The sequence below is a fragment of the Schistocerca piceifrons genome, chromosome 1 (assembly GCF_021461385.2).
Source record: "Schistocerca piceifrons isolate TAMUIC-IGC-003096 chromosome 1, iqSchPice1.1, whole genome shotgun sequence".
NCBI classification, from domain to species: domain Eukaryota; kingdom Metazoa; phylum Arthropoda; class Insecta; order Orthoptera; family Acrididae; genus Schistocerca; species Schistocerca piceifrons.
In genome coordinates, this window is record NC_060138.1 from 87,433,350 (window position 1) to 87,456,111 (window position 22,762).

At 39.7% G+C, this 22,762-nt stretch overlaps 1 protein-coding gene across 2 annotated transcripts in view; it reads right to left on the bottom strand.

The window, feature by feature from the left end:
* The window catches only part of LOC124788460 (GTP-binding protein 1), a 152,928-nt gene that overhangs the window by 6,064 nt on the left and 124,102 nt on the right, over nucleotides 1–22,762 (bottom strand). For both annotated transcript variants that reach the window (XM_047255734.1, XM_047255739.1), the window contains exons 10-12: nucleotides 20,854–20,989; nucleotides 15,804–15,937; nucleotides 15,550–15,717 (exon numbers count right to left, since the gene is read on the bottom strand). In XM_047255734.1, the coding sequence (XP_047111690.1) occupies nucleotides 15,550–15,717; nucleotides 15,804–15,937; nucleotides 20,854–20,989 (438 nt within the window). The remainder of the gene's footprint in view (nucleotides 1–15,549; nucleotides 15,718–15,803; nucleotides 15,938–20,853; nucleotides 20,990–22,762) is intronic.

The window sequence follows — 22,762 nt, forward strand, 5'->3', positions numbered from 1 at the left end:
GCAGGTATTGTTGAAAGGAAAGTGCGAGTATTAGTTGAGGACCAATTGGATGAAAATCAGTGTGGGTTTAGGCCTCTTAGAGGTTGTCAGGACCAGATCTTTAGCTTACGGCAAATAATGGAGAAGTGTTATGAGTGGAACAGGGAATTGTATCTATGCTTTATAGATCTAGAAAAGGCATATGACCGGGTTCCTAGGAGGAAGTTATTGTCTGTTCTACGAGATTATGGAATAGGAGGCAAACTTTTGCAAGCAATTAAAGGGCTTTACATGGATAGTCAGGCAGCAGTTAGAGTTGACGGTAAATTGAGTTCATGGTTCAGAGTAGTTTCAGGGGTAAGACAAGGCTGCAACCTGTCTCCACTGTTGTTCATATTATTTATGGATCATATGTTGAAAACAATAGACTGGCTGGGTGAGATTAAGATATGTGAACACAAAATAAGCAGTCTTACATATCCGGATGACTTAGTTGTGATGGCAGATTCGATTGAAAGTTTGCAAAGTAATATTTCAGAGCTAGATCAGAAATGTAAGGACCATGGTGTGAAGATTAGCATCTCCAAACGAAAGTAATGTCAGTGGGAAAGAAATAGAAACAGACTGAGTGCCAAATAGGAGGAACAAAGTTAGAACAGGTGGACGGTTTCAAGTACTTAGGATGCATATTCTCACAGGATGGCAACATAGTGAAAGAACTGGAAGCGAGGTGTAGCAAAGCTAATGCAGTGAGCGCTCAGCTACGATCTACTCTCTTCTGCAAGAAGGAAGTCAGTACCAAGACTAAGTTATCTGTGCACCGTTCAATCTTTCGACCAACTTTGTTGTATTGGAGCAAAAGCTGGGTGGATTCAGGTTACCTTATCATCAAGGTTGAGGTTACGGATATGAATGTAGCTAGGATGATTGCAGGTACTAGTAGATGGGAACAATGGCAGGAGGGTGTCCACAATGAGAAAATCAAAGAAAAACTGGGAATGAACTCTATAGATGTAGCAGTCAGGGCGAACAGGCTTAGATGGTGGGGTCATGTTACACGCATGGGAGAAGCAAGGTTACCCAAGAGACTCATGGGTTCAGCAGTAGAGGGTAGGAGGAGTTGGGGCAGACCAAGGAGAAGGTACCTTGATTCGGTTAAGAATGATTTTGAAGTAATAGGTTTAACATCAAAAGAGGCACCAATGTTAGCACTGAATAAGGGATCATGGAGGAATTTTATAAGGGGGCTATGCTCCAGACTGAACGATGAAAGGCATAATCAGTCTTAAATGATGATGATGATGATTTTATTCAGTCAACTGGATTAAACATAATTTGTTTACTTCCACTGCTTTATCACATCATTTTAGTCAATATATTAGCTTTAACAGTTAGTCTCATTTTTACTTCCTATCATTCTTTTCCCACTTGGGATCTTCGTGCATATGAATTTAATTATTTTTATTTATCTAGCAGTCTTCAAAGAAGACTGGAATAGAAGGGAGGACCAACAGAGGTACCAAAGTACCCTCTGCCACACACCTTCAGGTGGCTTGCGGAGTAGGGATGTAGATGTAGTTGTAATATTTAAACATTTGAAACTGCTGATCTATCAGTTGTAAAACAAAAGGCCTATTTGCACTGACTGCAGAACTGTGTCAAAAATGTATGTATCATTGCAAGATGTACATTTTTTTTTGGATGGCTCATGTCATAAAAACATTAAAAACATTAATTCTTATTTCACCACGGACAAAATAATGCAGATGAAGATTTAAATGGAAGTAGAGATTATAAATAAAATTAAATAAAGCAAAATGAGAAATATCATTAATTAATGCAATAATATGGAAAAAAATTTATTATAATAAAATGGAAGAAATTAAATCACAGTTAATACATAAAAATAATGAAAATCCCATGCACAAAGCTTCCAAGTGGAAAAAGATGACAAGAAGAAAAAATATGAAAAAGTTACTGTGTTGATTAAAATTATGTGACAAAGGACTAGGAATAAAAAAATTCATTTAATCCAAATTTCAAATAAGCTGACAAGATCTGAACCCACAACCTTTTGCACATGAGGTCTGTAACTTAACCATGACACTGCGCAACCAGTCTGTTAAATGTGTCTTTTTTATAGCTGAAGAGCATCACACGAAATTCCGATTTCCTTCTTTTTGTCAGTGACTTGCAAATGAGGGCCCACCATGGTGAATGGCTGCACGGTGTGAAACTTTGGACCTTAACCTACATCACCGTATACATGATTTCACACGGTAGATCCCACCAATGGGAGCCTTTCCTTGTCAGTAAACAGTTGAAGAGACACAGACAGAGAGAATGAGGCTGATAAGAATAGCACAAGAAGAAAAATGTGAAACAACAAGTTTCAGTGTCAAGAATTTATTTAATGTTGAGGTAGGAATGGGGGACGACAGGAACAGGGGTAGGAGAATGAAAATGGTCACGAGGATTTACAGGGATGTTACTCGAGTGATGGAGTACTGCTGTGGGAAGGACAATAAATATTTTGTTAATGATATTTCTCATTTCAGGATATAAAGAAAGCGAGTGAAACGTCTTCTGGAAGATGTAGTTTAGTTGTTCAAGTCTGCAACAGATCAGCTTAATAAGCAAAGTGCCTGTGGGAGTAATTTCTATCTTACTTCTCTGATTATTTGTGCAGTAATGTTTGAATAGCAGACAGACTCCCAAATGACAGATATTGATAGAAGCATCCTAGTACTGGAAAAAATTAAGACTCTTCAAAGCACGAGGCCCACACTAAATTCCACCTAGATATTACATGGAATCCACAGCAGATTAAGTCTCTTTTCTTCTTCAAATTCATCAAAAATCTCTTGCACAGCAAACAGCAACATGACTGGAAAAGAGTATATGCCACAACTGTTTACAGAAAGGATGAAACAATTGATGCACAGAGTTGCAGACCAGTATCACTTACATTCATCTGTTGCAGGATTCTCAGCTCGAACGTTATTATGTTTCATTAGGAGAAGAAACTCTTCTTAAAGGATCAGCTGACATTCATGAGAAACTACTCATGTGGAACACAGCCTGCTTTATACATACACCAGAGCTTGCAAACAGTAGATTCAGGTGAACAGATAGGCTGTTCGGCATGATACCATGCGGTCAATTGCTGACCAAGATACCATTATACAGAGTATCTTCATAGATATATGACTTGCACCACGAATAACTTACTAACAGAACCTAGTATATTATCAGGGCGTATGTGCGAACAAGGGGAAAAAAATCCCGGATTTTTTCTGAATTTTCCAGTTAAAAATACACATTTTCCTGGGTAAAAACACACATTTTCCTGGGTGAAAATACACTTTTGCCCCCATGTTAAGCGACAATATACTTTCCCTAGGAGCCATAAAACTTATCAATCTTTTGTATGGTACAGGTTTTATACACCGACATAGAACTTTCCTGCACTTTAGGAAAAGAAACCCAGCAAAAAACATGTTTTGGACATCTCTTTGATGTGCACTGTAAATTTTCATATTATGAAAGCATAAATATGAATTACACCAAATACAGCACGGCAGCTTCCGAAGCACTGAAAACGAGATTATGATACACTTTTGTCAACCAAACATAGCTCACATCATGTGATCTCAGCAGCCAATGGCAGCAGATACTCGGAGGATAAGACACATGATGTAGTCAATGAATAGTAACATCAGTGATAAGTGGTGCGAACACACAAGTTAATGGTGTAAATTAATATACATACAGTACAGCCACCAGAAACGCTAAGCTTTCACAAATGTTGGTCTATTTTACTGTGTACTACCCTTTAAGATATATCAAACACAAATGTGCAAGTGAAATTTTAAATAATGGCATAAATGGGTGGACTTCTGGGCCCAAAATTTTGCCGAGTAGCTGGTCCTCAAAGTGTTAAGTTCTGAATGAGAGTCAAATGCTCCTTGATTTCAGAAATTCATCATACATTCTCATGTGGAACATAATTTATCTTACCTACAGGGAAATTTGCTTTGAAAGTAATGCTTCTCAAAGCACAATTCACAGTATTTTCCTGAGACCTGTTAGAAATGTAAACCAACAGCCTTGCCACACTGGTAACACCAGTTCCCGTCAGATCACCAAAGTTAGGCGCTGTCGGGCTTGGCTAGCACTTGGGTGGGTCACCATCCAGGTCTGGCAAGTGCTGTTGTGGCAAGCAGGGCGCACTCAGCCTTCGTGAGGCCAATTGAGGAGCTACTTGATTGAGAACTAGCAGCACCAGTCAAGAAAACTGGCAATGGTCACGAGAGATGTCTGCTGACCACATGTCCCTCTGTCTCCACATTTGGTGATGCCTCAAGGCTGAGGATGACACGGCAGCTGGTCAGTACTGTTGTACCTTCAAGGCCTGTTCGGACAGTGTTTGTTTGGTTTTGTTAGATGTAAACCGTTGTAACATCATGTTCATCAAGAGCAGTCTGTTGTTACATGTAAATACTCTGACACGTTTTGCTGTCAGCAGATGGCTGTGTGTGCACTGGGTTTTGTCACTGTAAATGGCACATTTTCTTTGTAACTAAAGTTTTATTTTGGTGTTATTCTCTCATTCATGTTTTATTGCTGCAGTATTATTCTGCAGTGACAGGCTAAAGTAAAATTCTTTGCTAGATTATCAGTTCTAACCAATCAAAATTACTAAAATTGAACTGAAAACTAAAGCAATTGTAAATTCCCAGAATTCTAAGAAGTGTCTGGGTTTTTCCTGGATGTTTCTCCAATGAAAAAATTCCTGCATTTTCCCCAGATTTCCCAGGGTTACAGTGCTGGTTATTGTGCAACAGAAATTAAAGTAACGAAGGGTGTGCCCCAAGGAAAGATAATAGAACACGTAATGTTCTCAGGATACATAAATAGGTTGTTTATTGACAGTGCTGTTGCTACATGGATAAGGAAACGCAGAAACACTTGGCCACTTTCCACTTGGTGGAATGAATGGCAGCTCTGAATAAATGTAGATAAATGCAAAACGGTGCTTATAACAAAGAGAAAGAACTCTATTTTATCCATTGACAAGATTAATGGTGTGCATTTTGAGCATGTCACATCATATAAATATTTATGGGTAACAAAACCAAAAATTATATGAAATGGGATGAACATATAAAATTAGTATTAGGGATGGCAAGTGGAAAACTTAGATTTGTTGGACGGGATCTGGGAAAGTATAGCGCACCTGTAATGAAACAGCATACAGAATTGTAGCGTGATAAATACTAGCATACTGTTCCATTGTTTGGAGTCCTTATCATGGAACTCTGACACCAGACACTACACAATTTCAGGGATGCACTGTTACAAACGTAACAAATTTGTATAGCCCATATGAAAGTGTAACAGAGATATATGGGAAAAATAAACTGGCATCTCTGAAAAAAGACATGGGGTAAATTTAGTGAACCAATATTCATGGAATCCTGTGGGACTATTCTGCTGATACCATCACATACATCACACAGAAGTCATGAGAATAGGATAAGGAGATCAGAGCACATACAGAGGCAGACAGACAGTTGTGTTCTCTTGCTTAGTACATGAATGTAATAGGACGGGAAAGTGCTAATATTGGTGTGTACAATGGCTTGCACAGTAGGTACACATGTTACTCTCTCCCAACTACTATGCCTTGGTCTCTCTACCCCTTGCTTCATCAGTATTCTCCACACCCATCTGAAATGTAACTGGTATTCAACTGGCAGGCCTGCAGCACAACTAAGGGAGGCTGTGCGTGTTTCTTCACAAAGTACACTTTTTTAACAAAACTAAGCTAACATTGATGTTACATTTTTTCCTTGCCTGTGAACTGCGCCACACATAATCTGTATGGTGAGTGGCTGTCTGTTCTCTCACAATTTTTATAATTACCCTCTTTTGAAAAACTGACTGCTGCACGTTTTCCAACACTGGGAAACATGGTGGCTGGTGAGTATAGTACACATTAGGATGTGACGCAAATGACTGTCCTTGGCTGGAAACATCTAGTACAAAGACACACCCATGCATATACTTTCCTGCTTTATACTAACAGAGAGAAATAACTATCCATCACAGATACGCTGAATTACACACACATACTACAAAAGAAAAATTCAGTGAACGGAAAGACTCCACCGAGAAACATAATTTCTGTATGCAACAAAAGTACATCAATTATTGTGTATTGTTTGCCATCAACTTACGTGCCCCACTATGGGATGATGATAGCACGCCTTATTCATATCTGAAATAGAAGGTATTGCACTTAAGACCACTCAAATATTTCTACATATTTATTTCTGTGAGGAAGTGAAACAAGATGGGAAAAAGAAAATTGACATTTCACTTAAAGCTCACAATGGTACCTGCAGCCTGACAACAAAAACAATTGTGCTTTCAGATATACTGTTAGCTGGGTCTTAACACACTACAAACACAAATTCACATGCACAAAAAAGTAGTATATTATATTAACTGTTACACCATGCTCTTCATATTATCCATTAAATAGGAACACAACCCCTCCCTTTCTCCCCACCATTCAGTTTTAAGTCTTGTTGCTGCACTACGTCATCAATGACAATTTACATTAAACAATGGACAACATTCACTGCAAGTAATAACAGAAAAGAGGCTGTCAAAAGGAGAAAAATTTAACTGGAAAAATTACAATTTGAATGTAGCATATCATTACATTTAATATTAACTCAAGAATATGTTAATATGAAAGCTTAATAATCTTCATTTCTGTTCAGTATGTTTTAGACACAATATATACTTTCATCGTCACAATTTAAAAAACAAAAGACAGACAACAAATATTGTCATCATCTTTCAGTTAAAGTTTTAAAAGAAGACTTTAAGAGTAGTAAGGAAATTATGTTACAAAATATATATTTTAAAGAAGATAGCTCAGCCAGATGTTGTGGAAGGAAAAACAAAACTGAGAATCAGGCACAGGAATTACACATGACACCAGAGGTGTGGAGATGGAAAGAGAGAAAGAGAAGTGAAAAAAAGAAAACTGGAAATTCAGGGTTGCAGAATATAAATCTATTAAGATTTACTCCAAACTACCTTTATAATAGCAATGTCTATTGCAAGTGGTAAAATGTAGCTAATCAACAACCACCAGAGTTCTTGCATTTCAAAGAATCCCATGCTGTCATTAGAACAGAATGTCAGTGTAGTAAATCTTCAGCCACATTACTGATTTAAGAAATAGTTACTACACTGATAAAGAATTCACCTATAATATGTACTTCTAACATAATATTATTGAGCCCATTTAACTTGCAAGGTGGTGTGACTTGCGTGCCTCAGTGATACAGATAACTGTACCATATGTGCAACTCCAGCAGAGAGGCAAGACAAAACATTTGGTACTTGAAAAGGGGCAGCAGCCTTTTCAGTAGCTGAAAAGGCTCTCCTTGCCATGCTGATACTGCAAAGTGCTGTAAGCAAGGGGAAACTACAGCCATTATTTTTCCCCGAGGGCAGGTAGTTCTCCTGTATGGTCAAATGACAATGGAATCTTCTTGGATAAAATATTCTGGAGGTAAAATAGTCCCCCATTTTGGATTGCAGTGCAGGGACCACTCAGGAGGATGCTGTTATGACGAAAAATAAAAGTGCTATTCTATAGGTTAGAGCATGGAACACTGAACCCCCTAAAAGAATAGGTAGTTAGAAAATTTAATAAGATAAGTGGACAGGTTGAAGTTATTTGTAGTGGGAATTAATGAAATTCAGTGGCAGGAGGGAAAGGACTTCTGGTCATGTGAGTACAGGGTTATAACTGCAAAATGGAATAAGGGTAATGACGGAGTAGATCCAATAATGATTAAAAAAAATGGGAATGTGGGTATGCAACTACAAACAGCACAGTGAACGCATTAATGCAGCCAATACAGACACAAAGTCAACATTGACCACAGTAGTACAAGTTTATATGACGACTAGCTCGGAAGATGAAGAGGCTGGAGGTATGTACAGTGAGTTAAAAAGAAATTTAAGGGAGGTTTAAATCTAATCGTGTTACAGGACTGGAATTCAACAGTAGGAAAAATTAGAGAACGAAAAATAGTAAGAGAACATGGAATGGGGGAAAAGAGTGAAGGAGAAACACACCTGGTAGAAATCTGTAAATAGCTTGATTTAATCATCACTGACACTTGGATTAACACCCACGTAAGGTATAAATGGAAGAGACCTGGAAACATTGGAAGGTTTCAGACTGATTACATAATGATAAAGACAGAAATTTCAGAGCCAGATTTTAATCTGTAAGGCATTTCCAGGGGCAGATGTGGTCTATGACCACAATTTACTAGTTATGAACTATATATTAAAAGTGAATAAACTGCAGAACAGTAGACATTAAGGAGATGGAACTTGGGTAAATAGAAAGAGTTAAGAATTTCAGAGGGAGCATTAGGCAATGACTGACTGAAATAGGGTAGCTTTGACATTTTTTAAATAATTTTTTTTAAGAAAAAAGACTAATAGAAACCCTTGGATAACACATGAGATATAGAATGTAACTAATGAAAGGAGAAGATGCAGCAAATGAAGCAGGCAAAAGTGAATACAGATGCGTAAAAAATGAGATTGGCAGAGAGTGTAAAATGGCTAAACAGGAATGGCAAGAGGACAAGTGCAAGGCTGAAGAATCATGCATAAGTAGGGGAAAAATAGATACCACCGATATGAAAATTAGACGAACATTTAGATAAAAGAGAAGCAGCTGTATAAATGTTAAGAACTCTAATGGTAAGCAAGTACTAGGCAAAGAAGGGAAGCTGAAAGCTGGAATGAATATATGTTGGGTGGGTGAAATAAAACTGGCCTGGAAACTATTTTATGCAGCCTAGCTTATATTATCCAAACCGAAGGTAGATTACGTAAGTTGGGTTGCCTATCTTATGAAATGTCTTCCAGGCCAGTTTCATTTTTCCTGCACTTTATAAGTGTTGTACAAGGGAAATGAACTTAAAAGTAATATTATAGAAAGAGAAGAAGAAGAGACAAAGGTGAGATGAGAAATGATATCTACGAGAAGAATTTGGCAGAGCACTGAAAGACATAAGTAAAGAAAGGCTCCTGAAATAGAAATAACCCCTTAGAGTTCTTGAGATCCTATGAAGAGCCACCAATACCAAAACTATTCCACATGTAACATACACTATGTGATCAAAAGTATCCAGACATCTCAAAAACGTATGTTTTTCACATTATGTGCCCTGTGTTGCCACCTCCTGTCAGGTATTCCATATCAGCGACCTCATTAGTCATTAGCAATTGTGAGACAGCAGAATGGAGCACTAAGTGGAGCTCACAGACTTTGAATGTGGTCACGTGATTGGGTGTCACTTGTGTCATACGTCTGTACATGAGATTTCCCCACCCCTATCCTAAACATCCCTAAGTCCAATGTTTCCAATGTGATAGTGAAGTGCAAACGTGAAGGGACAAGTACAGCATAAAAGCATACAGGCCGATCTCGTCTGTTGCCTGACAGAGACCGCCGAGAGTTGAAGAAGGTTGTAATTTGTAATAGGCAGACATCTATCCAGACCATCGCACAGGAATACCAAACTGCGTCAGGATCCACTGCAAGTACTAGACAGTTAGGCAGGGAGGGAGGCAGGGGGGGGGACTTGGATTTCATGCTCAAGTGGCTGCTCATAAGCCACATATCATACTGGTAAATGCCCAATGACGATTCGCTTGGTGTAAGGAGTGTAAACATAGGATGTTTGAACAGTGGGAAAAAATTGTATGGAGTGACAAATCACAGTTCACAACGTGGCGATCCAATGGCAGGGTGTGGATATGGAGAATGCCCAGTGAACATCATCTGCCAGCATGTGTGTTGCCAAGAGTAAAATTCAGGGGCAGTGGTGTTATGGTATGGTCATGTTTTTCATAGAAGGGGTATGCACCCCTTGTTGTTTTGTATGGCACAATCACAGCACAGGCCTACATTGATATTTTATGCACCTTCTTGTTTCCCACTGTTGAAGAGCAATTCGGGGATGGCAATTGCATCTTTCAACACGATCGGGCACCTGTTCATAATGCATAGCCTGTGGCGGAGTGGTTAAGTGACAATAACATTCCTGTAATAGACTGGCCAGCACAGTGTCCTGATCTAAATCCTATGGGACACCTTTGGGATGTTTTGAAACGCCGACTTTGTACCAGGCCTCACCGATGGACATCGATACCTCTCCTCAGTGCAGCACCCTGTGAAGAATGGGCTGCCATTCCCCACGAAACCTTCCAGCACCTGATTGAATGTATGCCTGTGAGTGTGGAAGCTGTCATCAAGGCTAAGGGTGGGCCAATACCATACTGAATTCCAGCATTACAGATGGAGGGTGCTACGAATTTCCAAGTCATTTTCAGCCAGGTGTCCAGATACTTTTAATCCCATAGCATATACGAGACAGGAAAAAGACTCTCAGACATCAAGAAGAATGTACTAATTCCTGTTCCACAGAAAGCAGGTCCTGACAGGTTTGAATATTATCAAACTACCATTTTAATAAGCATGATTGCAAAATATTGAAATGAATTATTACAGAAGAATGGAAAAACCGATAGAAGCTGACACCACGGAGGATTAGTTTGAGTTCCCAAGAAATGTAGGAATACATAAAGTAATACTGACCCTTAGTCTCAGTCTAGAAGACAGGTTGATGAAAGGCAAACCTGCATTTATAGAATTTGTAGATTTTGAGCAAGCTTATAACAATGTTGACTAAAATATACTCCTTGCACTTCTGAAGGTAGGAGGAATAAAATACAGAGAGCAAAAGGTTTCATACAACTTGTACAGAAATCAGACTTCAGTTGTAAGAGCCTAAGGACATGAATGGGAAGCAGGGGTTGAAAAGGGGATGAGGTAGTGTTGTAGCCTAACCCTGATGTCGTTCAACCTGTACACTGAGTAGAAAAGGAAGCCAAGAAGATATTTGGAAATGGAAATAAAATTCAGGGAGGAGAAATAAAAACTTATTGGTTTGTCAACAATATTATATTCTGTCAGAGATGGTACATCAATTATCTAATGAGGAGGTTGTGAATAAAAGTGGGGAAAAAAGAAATTTATGGCTCAACTTGTGTAAAAGATGGGATTGCAAGGGACTAATAAAGTACGCAACTTCAAATGCATATGGGTTGCAGTAGTTATGTCTGCACAGGATAGACTAGCATGAACGGCTCTATCAATCCCGTCTCAGAAATGTTCACAAATACAGTATGTGGTTTGGATGAATTAATCAGTACATGTAAAGTGAAACAGAAAAATATACGTAATGCTACAGGCTTAGGATGGAAAGAACCTTAGCTTTCTTATCAACACCGAAACTGATCTACTGTCTTTCAGATAGATACAGCATACCAATTAGTGGTGTGTTAAATGCAAGTAAATTACTAACTAGCTGTACAAATAAAATAAAAATTCTTATACTATATCTAGTTTCTTCTTCTACTTCTCTTTTGTTAAATGCTCTGTAGACCACACCATTTGCATTTTCTTCTTGTCCTCTGAGAACCTCTTCATTCTCTCACTTCTCTCCTGCTCTTCAGAAATCTTAACAATGCTCTTCTCTTATCTTCTCCACTGGTGGCACTCTATCCTTTCTTGTATCCTTCTCTGTTGTCAGTCTCTGCTGTATTAGTTGATATACAAGGTGGGGCAAACGAAGTGGTTGGAGAACAGAGTTCCAGGGAGCAAAGAAAAACAGCAGAGGAAAGGAAGTATAATACTAACCTGATTATAGCAGATGAAAGTGACCACCATTCATCTCTTGACACTTTTGGGCCTGGTCAGCAAGTTGTTGAAGGCAAATTGAAGCTGGAATGCTGGAACTGCTGCAGTCTCATCCGAAATATTCTGGTACAGTTCTTGAAGAGTATGAGGGTTGTTCTGATACACCTTAGAACTGAGGACTCACCACAGAAAGTAATTGTTTGCTACCAACTCTGTCAGGTGTGAAGAGTGTGTAAATGTGCTCCACAGTTTGGTCAGCTGTATAGGCAGCTGCTTCATCCTGGCAGAAGTAACTGTAGATCTTTTCCTCTTCCACTAATGCTGTCACAAATTCATGTCCAATCATATCCACTTGCCTGGGCCACTTTTATTTGCCACACCCTGTGTTACTTCCTTCTCCAATTTTGTTTCTCCCAATTCTGACCAATCCTTCCTGAATTTGACAACGCATTTGGTTCCTGTCATACGGGAGGCTGACCTCACGTTCTTCATCCTCTCTATTGTCCCATGATTTCTTCCATTTCTTCCTGTTAAATATTCTCTCATATTTCTCTCAACTGTGTCTTAATTTCTGGCTATCTTGATGTTTCTGCTTGCTCCATTCATCTGTGGCTCTCTATCACTGTTTGGAATCCAACAGCACTTGTACAATAGTGATCCGATTCTATTCTTGTGTTGTTTCTGACCTTAGTGTTTGCAGTCTCCTTACTGTTTTTCCTACTGATTGATATGTGGTCAATCTGGAATACCCCAATGAGGGTGGTAAGTGGATTTGCCCATGTCATTTTCTTACTTGGTTTGGCACCGAAGTATGTTGCCATCAGTTCTAATTTCGTGTCTTTGAAACAGCTGAATTAACCTTCCCCCATTTTTTGTTTGCCCTCTAGCGTGCTGTGCATCCCTCTGCTATTCCCTTATGTCAATTCTCCATTCCAGTATGTGCATTATAACTGCCTATGAATATGTTTGCTTATCCGTGTCGTATGTTTTTCAGTGTATATTGTAGCATCTCCCACAAAATGCCTAACACTTACAGATCCTTCCTGTTCTTGTCATTAGTTGGTGCATGGCTGTTTACTATTGTACACATTTTGTTCTCTGCTTGGCACATCATCGATATCCTTTCTGACTCACTCCTCACTTCAACTATGCCATCCTCACATCTCTGATCTACTATGTATTTCTAGTTTACAACATACGTTTAGCAGGTACACCTCTCATTGTCTGACCAGATGTGGTCTGTTGACTGGCCACTGCTATGAAGTCTACATTAAATATCACCGGGTATCAGCACTCCAGTGGCGTGTACTCAACACATCAATTGTTTGGTCATTAACACCCTTTTCCTACATGACCACTTTTCCTTAAAGTAAATACCTAGTTACTCTCACAAGTATGAGTGGGCCTTGTTTCAGTCACTTCAATAAAGAAAAAAATCTTGGCAATTCTGGGAAACAAGTAAATGTATTGCAGGTGGCAGTCACTGTGCAGACTGTTCAATCACAGAGGTAACAACAGGGAAATTTTTGGAAGTGAACAACACACCTCAGTTAGATTAACAAAATATATTATTAATGATAATATTATGAAAAGATAGATTGCTACTCACCATATAGAGGAGGAATTGAATTGCAGACAGGCAGAACAAAAGGACTGCTGCACTTTTGAGCTTTTGGCGAGAAGGCCTTGTTCTACAGTACAAAACACACACAGACACAAACTTTCACATAAGCACAAATGCCTTAATCCATACAGCAACTGCATCTGATGGAAGAAGCAATCTGGTGGGGGTAGGAAAGAGACTGGAGTGGGGAGAGGGAAGGATAATATGTTAGAGGAAGGTGTAGCTCTGCTTATGGGAGCATGCAAGGACATTGTGTGGACAGGGTAGGGCTGCAAGGTGCAGTAAGGATATTTGAGGGAAAAGGAGAGGGGGCGGGGGGAAGCAGAAAAGGAGAGAAACAGAGAAGTGGGTGCACTGGTGGAACAGAATGCTGTGTAGTGCTGGAATGGAGATAGGGAGGGGGCTAGGAAGGAGAAGGACAGGAACTAGCGAATGTTGAGGGCATGGTGGTTACAAGAATATAGATGATATTGTAATGAGAGTTACCAACTGCACGATTCAGAAAAGCTGTATTCTTCCTACCACTACCAGCTTTTCTGAACTGTGCAAATGGGAACTCTCTCCGCAATATTCTCTGACCTCAAACTTTACTAGTCCCTGTCCTTCACCTTCCTATCCCCTTCTCTATCCCCACTCCAGAACTCTACACAGCCTTCAATTCCACCAGCATACCCACCACTAGTCTTTTTCCTGTCCTCTACTTCTTCTCCTCTCTCCTTTTCCACTGCCTCCCACTCCCTGCCCTACTGTATCTAACACCCCTTCCCTGCCTCTCCACCATATCCCTGCATGCTCCCACAAGCAGCACTAACATTCTCTGGTCTGTACCCTACTATCCCTCTCCCCACTCCAGCCTCTTTCTTACACCCACTACCCACAGACCATCTCCCTCCATCAGCTGCAGTCTGGCCTCAGTGGTCAGAAACAGTGCTCATGTGTATGTTGTGCTTGTGTGAATATGTGTATGTTTTCTACTTCACAAGAAGGCCTTTTGGCGTACAACTCATATGTATAGCCTTGATTTTGCTGTACTTGTCTGTCTTTGATGTCTTCCTCTATACGGTGAGTAGCTGTCTAGCATTTTCATAATATTGTCGTTATTACATCCTGGATTTTCCACTGTTTAAAATAGATTTTTACTTGCAAATTATGTGGTACCAACCACTGAATGTAGTAGCACCAACATTTGAAAGTGAGTATTGTCATTATTAACACATACCAGACATCTACTGTCAACCACTGATAAAATAATATTTACTGTGTTATATAAAGGAGAAATAGGTCATGGTTTATCTAAGAGTGATCATAATGTGAAGGTCCCTCAGCTGCATATTTTATAAAACATAAGAATTTCCCACAGTACTTGACAGGAAGAGATTTATGTCTTCTCCTTTTTTTGCGTAGGTATTAGTAAAAGCTCTTGTCACAACTAAAATTCACAACTTGAAACAGGATAAATAATGTCACAAATTACTGCTCCTGATTATGAAAAAGTAATCGGCTAACCACACAGCAAGTGAGACGCATCTGTGCTTTCCATGCATTTAGGACTTCACTCTGAAGCATGACAATGCTTTTCTGTGAACACATTCTGAGGCTAATCCTATGATGTCAACATAATACACTGTTCTGTTTGATCTTCACATTCATAGTCTTCATGAAGTAGCAGTAATGTCAAAATATGCGATTCCGAACAATAAATTGGAATGAGCTGAACACCTTATATGTGAGCCTATTGCAGATGTAGTCCCATATAAAACATTTAAGTTGCATCCCCATCTAATTGTTCTTCAAACTATTATCTCATCATAGGGTGCGATTTTCCATAAATGGACCTAGCCCAACTTTAATACGTTAATGTAGCTATCCCTGAAATGGTATATGTTCCGCACTTGTGTGTACAGCACTAATCAACAGCCCAAGCAACTAATCAAGATTCATTTCTATCCGTATATTCTGTAAGATCATGCAGCTCAGAAACATAGCTGAGACAAATAGTACAGTATCTTGAGGACAAATGGATACTTTTGGTCCAAACACTGTCAGCTGCAAGAAACCTCACACGAGCTTGTGTGCACCATTATAGTATAATTTCTTTTTTTGTCTCAACGTTTTGTGGTTGGCCTACCTGCTGAGGTGACTGTGGAGCAGCAGAGGACTGTGATTGCACTGAGCAGCTGCTTTGCTTCGACTGCATCTTGTTGGGTTTGGATCGTGCTACCTGTGCCCCTGGGTTAGCCTGGGGAATCAGCCTCAAGATGTTACCGACAGCTTTGGTGCGGCCTTCACGGAAGACCTGAAACCGTCGCAAGCTATTCATAATAATTCAGTTTAAACAACCAATCACAAAAACAAGTCAAGATGATGAAATATAACAATTACCATTCGCTGTCCTGGCTTTATGTACTCCGGGTGCTTGATAAATCGGAAATGGACTATTGCTTTGTCCCCCGTTCGTAAACATTCTTTGGACATTGAGAGAATAGACGCAGTTTGTCGGATACTTCCACAGTGAACTGGCAACAAAAGTTTTACATGATTATGAATGAAATTCAACTGCTTCATGAGACCATTAAAATTTTCATGCGATGAGCAGTAAAATGTTAAAGACTCCACAATCACTTGTCATGAAATTTGCAAAGTAAGAAACTCAAAAATACAATGGTGACTTTGCTTATCATTTGTTTAGAAGTCATTCCAGTCAGAGTTGGCAGCTCAGTGGGATAAATCTTATGAGAGTAATCCTTTGGCCTTTGAATTTTACTTGACTAACATAATTTCATCGCTTTAAACTCATTGTGATTTGTGAAAAGTATCTATCAATACACTTCCCTGAAATTACATTAAATCTTACCACTAAATATTTGTTATCTTAAGAGAATGTCTCTGAGTTACTAACTTTCAATTTAAAAAATAGTGATTTATAATAATGAAAAGTATTGGTTGCATCAAAGACAAGACTAATATTTTATGCAGAAATATCACTACAAGTTGTTCTTCGTATTACAGTAACAAAAATTAAAAGACGAAAAACAGAAATGAGGAAAGGTTACCACTTAACTGTAGCTGACTGCTGTCTGGAGTACACATATGTGCATCAATGCAGAGGCGTAACAACTTTTTGAGATACCACTCTTTTTCTACTGTCAATACCAACTCGCACACTTACTTGTACTAGAAAAAAGAGTGGCATCTCATAAGCTAGTAATTAGTATGTGCTGTTGCGTAATTCCATTCTATGCACCACACATCACTCACCTACCGTTGAGTGGTAGCCTCGCCTTATCCTACCCCCCCCCCCCCTTTTCCTCGACTTGTACTAAACTGCTGTTGCTATGAGAAGACCTTGAAGCTAAGTTCCATCATCAATAACATTTCTTACCGAGATCCAACGCATACTCTGTAATATCATGTAGCCCATGGGTACCAAGAATTACAAAGAAACACTGAATTACTACTAGTAATGGCATATAAAAGTTCATGAAGATCACACACAGGATGACATCATTCGAGCAACAGTTTTCATTTTGGATCATCTATTTTTCACATGGTTTTTGTCATGACCGAAAACAAACTATAGTCTACAAATATTAAGAATGGCAGAAAACAACCATCTCAATTCTGCTATTTGTCATTAAATCATAATTAAATAAGAAAATCTGAATTTGGAATTGTAAATCATGTGTTAAAACATAATTAACAAATATCACAGGAGGGCTTTCAAAGTTGGCAATTCATTGCCATTCTATCACAGTGACTGCATTCTGCCTTCAATTGGAAATGGTATGTAAATGGGAAGAACATCTTTGCAAACTTGGAATTCATACAATAGCAATTTGTGGCTGTCAGTAAAAGTGCTAGACATTACAACAATTTGTAAGACTAACTAAAGTTGGAGATAGAAAACATTATTACTCAGAACAATTAAAAGTACTCGTAACTGTAGTTGACAATGATTACATAACAGATGAAATCACAGCTTCAATAGAAGAATAGTTAAGTGTGTTCAAACTGAAAACAGCACAATACTCTTCTGCAGCACAATACTCTTCTTGGGTGTGTATTCATCAATTTCATGAGAGTCCAACGTTTTTCAAGAAACTGTCAGGAGACTACATGGGTCAAACAGCAATGAAGTTTGAAACTTCCTGACAGATTAAAAATCTGTGCCAGAACGAGACTCAAACTCGGGACCTTTGCCTTTCTCAGGCAAGTGCCGTACCAGCTGAGCTACCTAAGCATTACTCGCAACCCATCCTCACAGCTTCAATTCTGCAAGTACCTCATCTCCTACCATCCAACTTCACAGAAGCCCTTCTGTGTACCTCGCAGAACTAGCACTCCTGGAAGAAAGGATATTGCCGAGACATGGCTTAGTCACAGCCTGGGGGATAGAAGTTTCATATCAGCACGCACACACACTACTGCAGAATGAAAATCTCATTCTCGAAACATCCCTCAGGCTGTGGCTAAGCCATGTCTTCGCAATATCCTTTCTTCCAGGAGCGCTAGTTCTGCAAGGTTCGCAGGAGAGCTCTGTGAAGAGGCGCTGGCAGAATTGCAGCTGGGGATGGGCTGCGTGGGTAGCTCACCTGGTAGAGCACTTCCCCGCAAAAGGCAAAGGTCCCAAGTTCGAGTCTAGGTCCAGGACAAATTTTTAACCTGCCAGGAAGTTTCACATTGGCGCACACTCCACTGCAGAGTGAAAATCTCATTCTGGAATCAGCGCCATAGTTTGTTGAGCATCTCTGTAATGCTCTTGCACTGATTGAATAATACCGTGAAAAGATGTGCTGCTCTTCAGTGGATCTTCTCTATCTCTTCTATTATTCGTACCTGGTAAGGATCCCAGATTGATGAACAAAACTTGAGAATCGGTCGAACAAGCACCTTACGACTCTTGAGTGTTGTTTATCAGTGGATTGTAAAACTCACTTGTTCAACTGATTCATGAGTGTTGTTCATCAATTTGAGATCCTTATCATGTAGAACTGATAGAAGAGATACAGAAGCTCCAACAAAAAGTGGCACTTTTCATCACAGGATTGTTTACTCGACACAAAAGCATTACACAGATGCTCAACAAACTACAGTGGTAGATGTCACAAGAGAGGCATTGTGTTCAAATGTGTGTGAAATCTTATGGGACTTAACTGCTGAGGTCATCAGTCCCTAAGCTTACACACTACTTAACCTAAATTATCCTAAGGACAAACACACACACACACATGCCCGAGGGAGGACTTGAACCTCCGCCGGGACCAGAGGCACTGTGAATCACAGTTACTTTTACTACTGAAAGTTTGAGAAAGCACTTTCTGGGAAGTCAGGCAACGTGTTAATTCCTCCCATATTCATCTCACAAAATTAACATGGTGAGAAAATTTGAGGCTTACCGACAATCACTCTTCCCATGTGTCATTTTCGAGGGGAACAGGGCAGTGGGGGAGGGAGGGGGGGAGGGGAGAAAATCAAATTGTGATACAAGAAGTACCCTATGAAACACACCGTTAGGTGACTTGCAGAGTATGATGTTGATGTGGAAGGTTCTGCAATTGTCACAGATGACTGAAGCTCCACCAATCTTACCTCAGACAGACCAATCGGGATCAACTGACCACCATGTCATCCTCAACTAATAGCACCATTGGGATGCACTATGGCCATCAGTGGCTTTGCTGGCCTTGAGCCGCCACTTCTCATTCAAGTAGCTTCTCAATTGGCATCACAATGTGGAATGGACTCCATTCCAGTCCTCCCACCATAGGAAAATCCCTGGTGGTACAAGGAATTGAACCCAGGTCCTTCACATTGCAGTCATCTACAATGACCGCTCAGCTACGGAGGTGGCCTGTAGATGACTTAACAGGTACATCATTATTACAAATGGGATGCAGACACAGGGATGGCCTCTAGTAATGCGAATAGGCATGCACCATGGAATGCAGTACAGCCCATAGAAGGTGCAACCCACATGGTCTGGAGAATGAATCTTTCAGTCGGTAACACAGTCCACATTGTTATAAAAATTCGTGACATACAGGGTGGGCAAAATAAACTCGCCCAGAATATATTTATAAAAAGACCGACACAGGATTGATCCCTGTTAATGAACACAGAAGATGCTGGAAATGGCCACTGTCAATGTCAATGCAGTGCTGTGTTCAATTTATCAAACTGTGTGACATGCAAAGCAGCTCTGCATGAGAGATAGCAGTGATGGTATTTTCACTGTTCTGCTGTATTTCTTCCAGTGAATGAGGATTATCTGAGTACACCTGACCCTTCAATTAGCCCCACAGGGATACAGATCAAACGATCAAGAAGGCCAGGCAATTGCACAGCCTCTGCTAATTCTCCTCTCCTCACCAAGCATCCCATGCACTACTGACAAGGTAGTGTGTGCTGTTGCTCCATCTTGCTGAAAACATCTTTATAGTCATTCATCTCCAGCAAGTTGATCCACATATAGACTACAAACAGTTTCTGAACCTACTGGTTAGCAGCAACAGTTTGGTGAATCTTGAGATTATGTAATGGTTCTCCAAAGTACTCATGGGGATCTTCTAATGTATAACAGTGCATGTTCTGCGAGTTCACATGCCCTGACAGGCTGAATCAGTCCTCATCTGAAGAAATGAAAAACTGAGGATCCAAATAAAATTACAATGAAATGACTGTACAACATGTTGTGGAAAGAATAATGTAGTTGAGGAAGAAGTGTGGACACTGATAAGGAATTAATTTGCTACACTGAACATGTACGGAAAGGCGAAAAGATATGGGGAAGACTGGAATGCAGGAATTATAGAGGCCATGCAGGAAAGGCAAGCTAACAGAAGATATTTATAAAGATGCATGGTTCAAAATGGCTCTGAGCACTATGGGACTTAACATCTGAGGTCATCAGTCCCCTAGAACTTAGAACTACTTAAACCTAACTAACCTAAGGACACCACACACATCCATGCCTGAGGCAGGATTCATGGCTTTTAAATGATGTGCTACATTATAACTGTTCCAGTGTTGATTTCACAGAACGTTTCTGGAGAGTTCTACCCAAGATTTCAGCAACGTTCCATTGGCTATTATTCTGTAATCACTGCCTATGTTATGTGTTCTTTCCTGAGTGATCTTCATAAAAACATGCTAAACATAGAAGACATACTTCTTCCACAATAAGAACGCGATAGATAATCGCGAGCCTAACGCACAGTGGGAACGCAATGAGCTCATCTGTTCAGTTTTATGCTGTGCTAATGGTTTGTATCAATGAAGTAAGATGTACCAAGAGATCATCTTACGCAGCAACATCTTATGTTACAGTGAAGGCAAGTTCAAGTTTCTATGCTTATTAAAGTTATCTCTTCAAAAATTGTAAAAAATCACCACTGCTAAATTTAATAAACTTTTTAAACAAAAGTTTACTTACCCATTGCCTGATAACGAGAGCTTATGGTTGTTGGATGATGTAGTACAAGAATTTCACCTTCAAATTCCCAACAAGCAGTTGGATTTAATGCAGGTGACACCATGACCATGCCTTTTCTTATCTGTGAACGTTTGATCTGGAATGCAACAGAAAATAGCACAGCACATAATAACAGCAAATTTTCAGCCTGTCAGGCATGAATTCTGAATAAACATAGTGTTACTAATGCTTGCTAGCAAGTGCCCTAACATAAAGTATCCCATTCTATGGTAAAAAAACTTCCGTCTTCTGATACTACTCTTTTCCTGGAAGGGTGTCCAATTTTATCGTTACAGTTTTACATCTGCTTACTTAAAACACTGCTGCTTCTATTAATCTCAAATCAGTGACGAAAACTTCTGCTAGCCTTACAATATGAATCATCTATATTGAACATTCCATGAATATTTTGTGTGTGTGTGTGTGTGAACTGTCACCCAACAGCTGCTGGTAATAATAGAGGACGTTTCAGGATAAACAGTAAATATTTTAGGAGTAAATAGTACAGACTAATTTAATTAAAACCTCCCATATCACAAGTGTCCAGTTTTTGTTGGTCATTGAGATGCAGTTGTATGTAATCCATACTGACAGCAAGTGTTATGCAAAGGCTAATGATTAAGTTGTAAGTCGATTTTTTACAAATTCCACCTGCGACATCAATGCATTTTCGAATTCTCTTGACAATACCACAAGTAGCTCCTCTGAGGTTTTCTTGGCACTCTTTTATCAGAGCAGTGCTATTTGTAATCCAAATGGTTAATTTGTCTCTTGCTTTCACGTTTTCTGTGCACTCTTTGCCTTGTCACCCATCCCCACTGGCAAAAATCTAAAGGAGTAAAGTTATTGCTGATAGGGGGTTTATCTCCTTTAATGCGATGTCTGGTATTAGTAATCATTCTTTCTGGTATTAATTTGCAATTTGACAGAATTCATTTGCTGATTATTATTTTACATTTGATTAACAGGATAAAGTTTTGGCACTCAGTTGGAAGATCTTGAATTAATCAAAATACACTGAGATGAAAAAAGTCATGGGATAGCAATATGTGCATATACAGATGGCAGTAGTATAACATAAACAAGGCATAAAGGGGGAGTACACTGGCAGGGCTGTCACATGTACTCAGGTGATTCAAGTGAAAAGATTTCTGACATGATTATGGCTGCACAACATGAGTAAACAGACGTTGAACATGAAATGGTTGTTGGAGCTAGACACACTTTTGGAAACAGTTAGGGAATTCAATATCCTGAGACCCACAGTGTCAAGAGTGTGCCAAGAACACCAAATTTCAGGCATTACCTCTCACCACAGGCAACAGAGTGGCTGATGGCTTTCATTTAATGACCAAGAGCAGCAATTTTTACATGGAATTGTCAGTGCCAACAGACAAGCAACACTGTATGAAATTACTGCAGAAACCAATATGGTAAGGGCAATGAACGTTTCCATTAGGACAGTGCAACAAAATTTGGTGTTAATGGGCTATGGCAGCAGATGACTGAAGCAAGCATCTTTGCTAACAACACGACATCACCTGCACCGCGCCTCTCCTGGGCTCGTGACCATAATGGTTGGAACCTAGACAACTGGAAAACTGTGATCTGGTCAGATGAGTCCCAATTTCAGTTGGTACACGTTGATCGTAGGGTTCGAACGTGGTGCAGACCCCACAAAGCCATGGACCCAAGATGTCAACGAGGCACTGTGCAAGCTGGTGGTGGTTCCATAATGGTGTGGGCTGTATTTACAAGGAGTGCACTGGGTCCTCCGGTCCAACTGAACCAATCACTGACTGGAAATGGTTATGTTCGGCTACTTGGAGACCATTTGCAGTCATTCATGGCCTTCATGTTCTCAAACAAT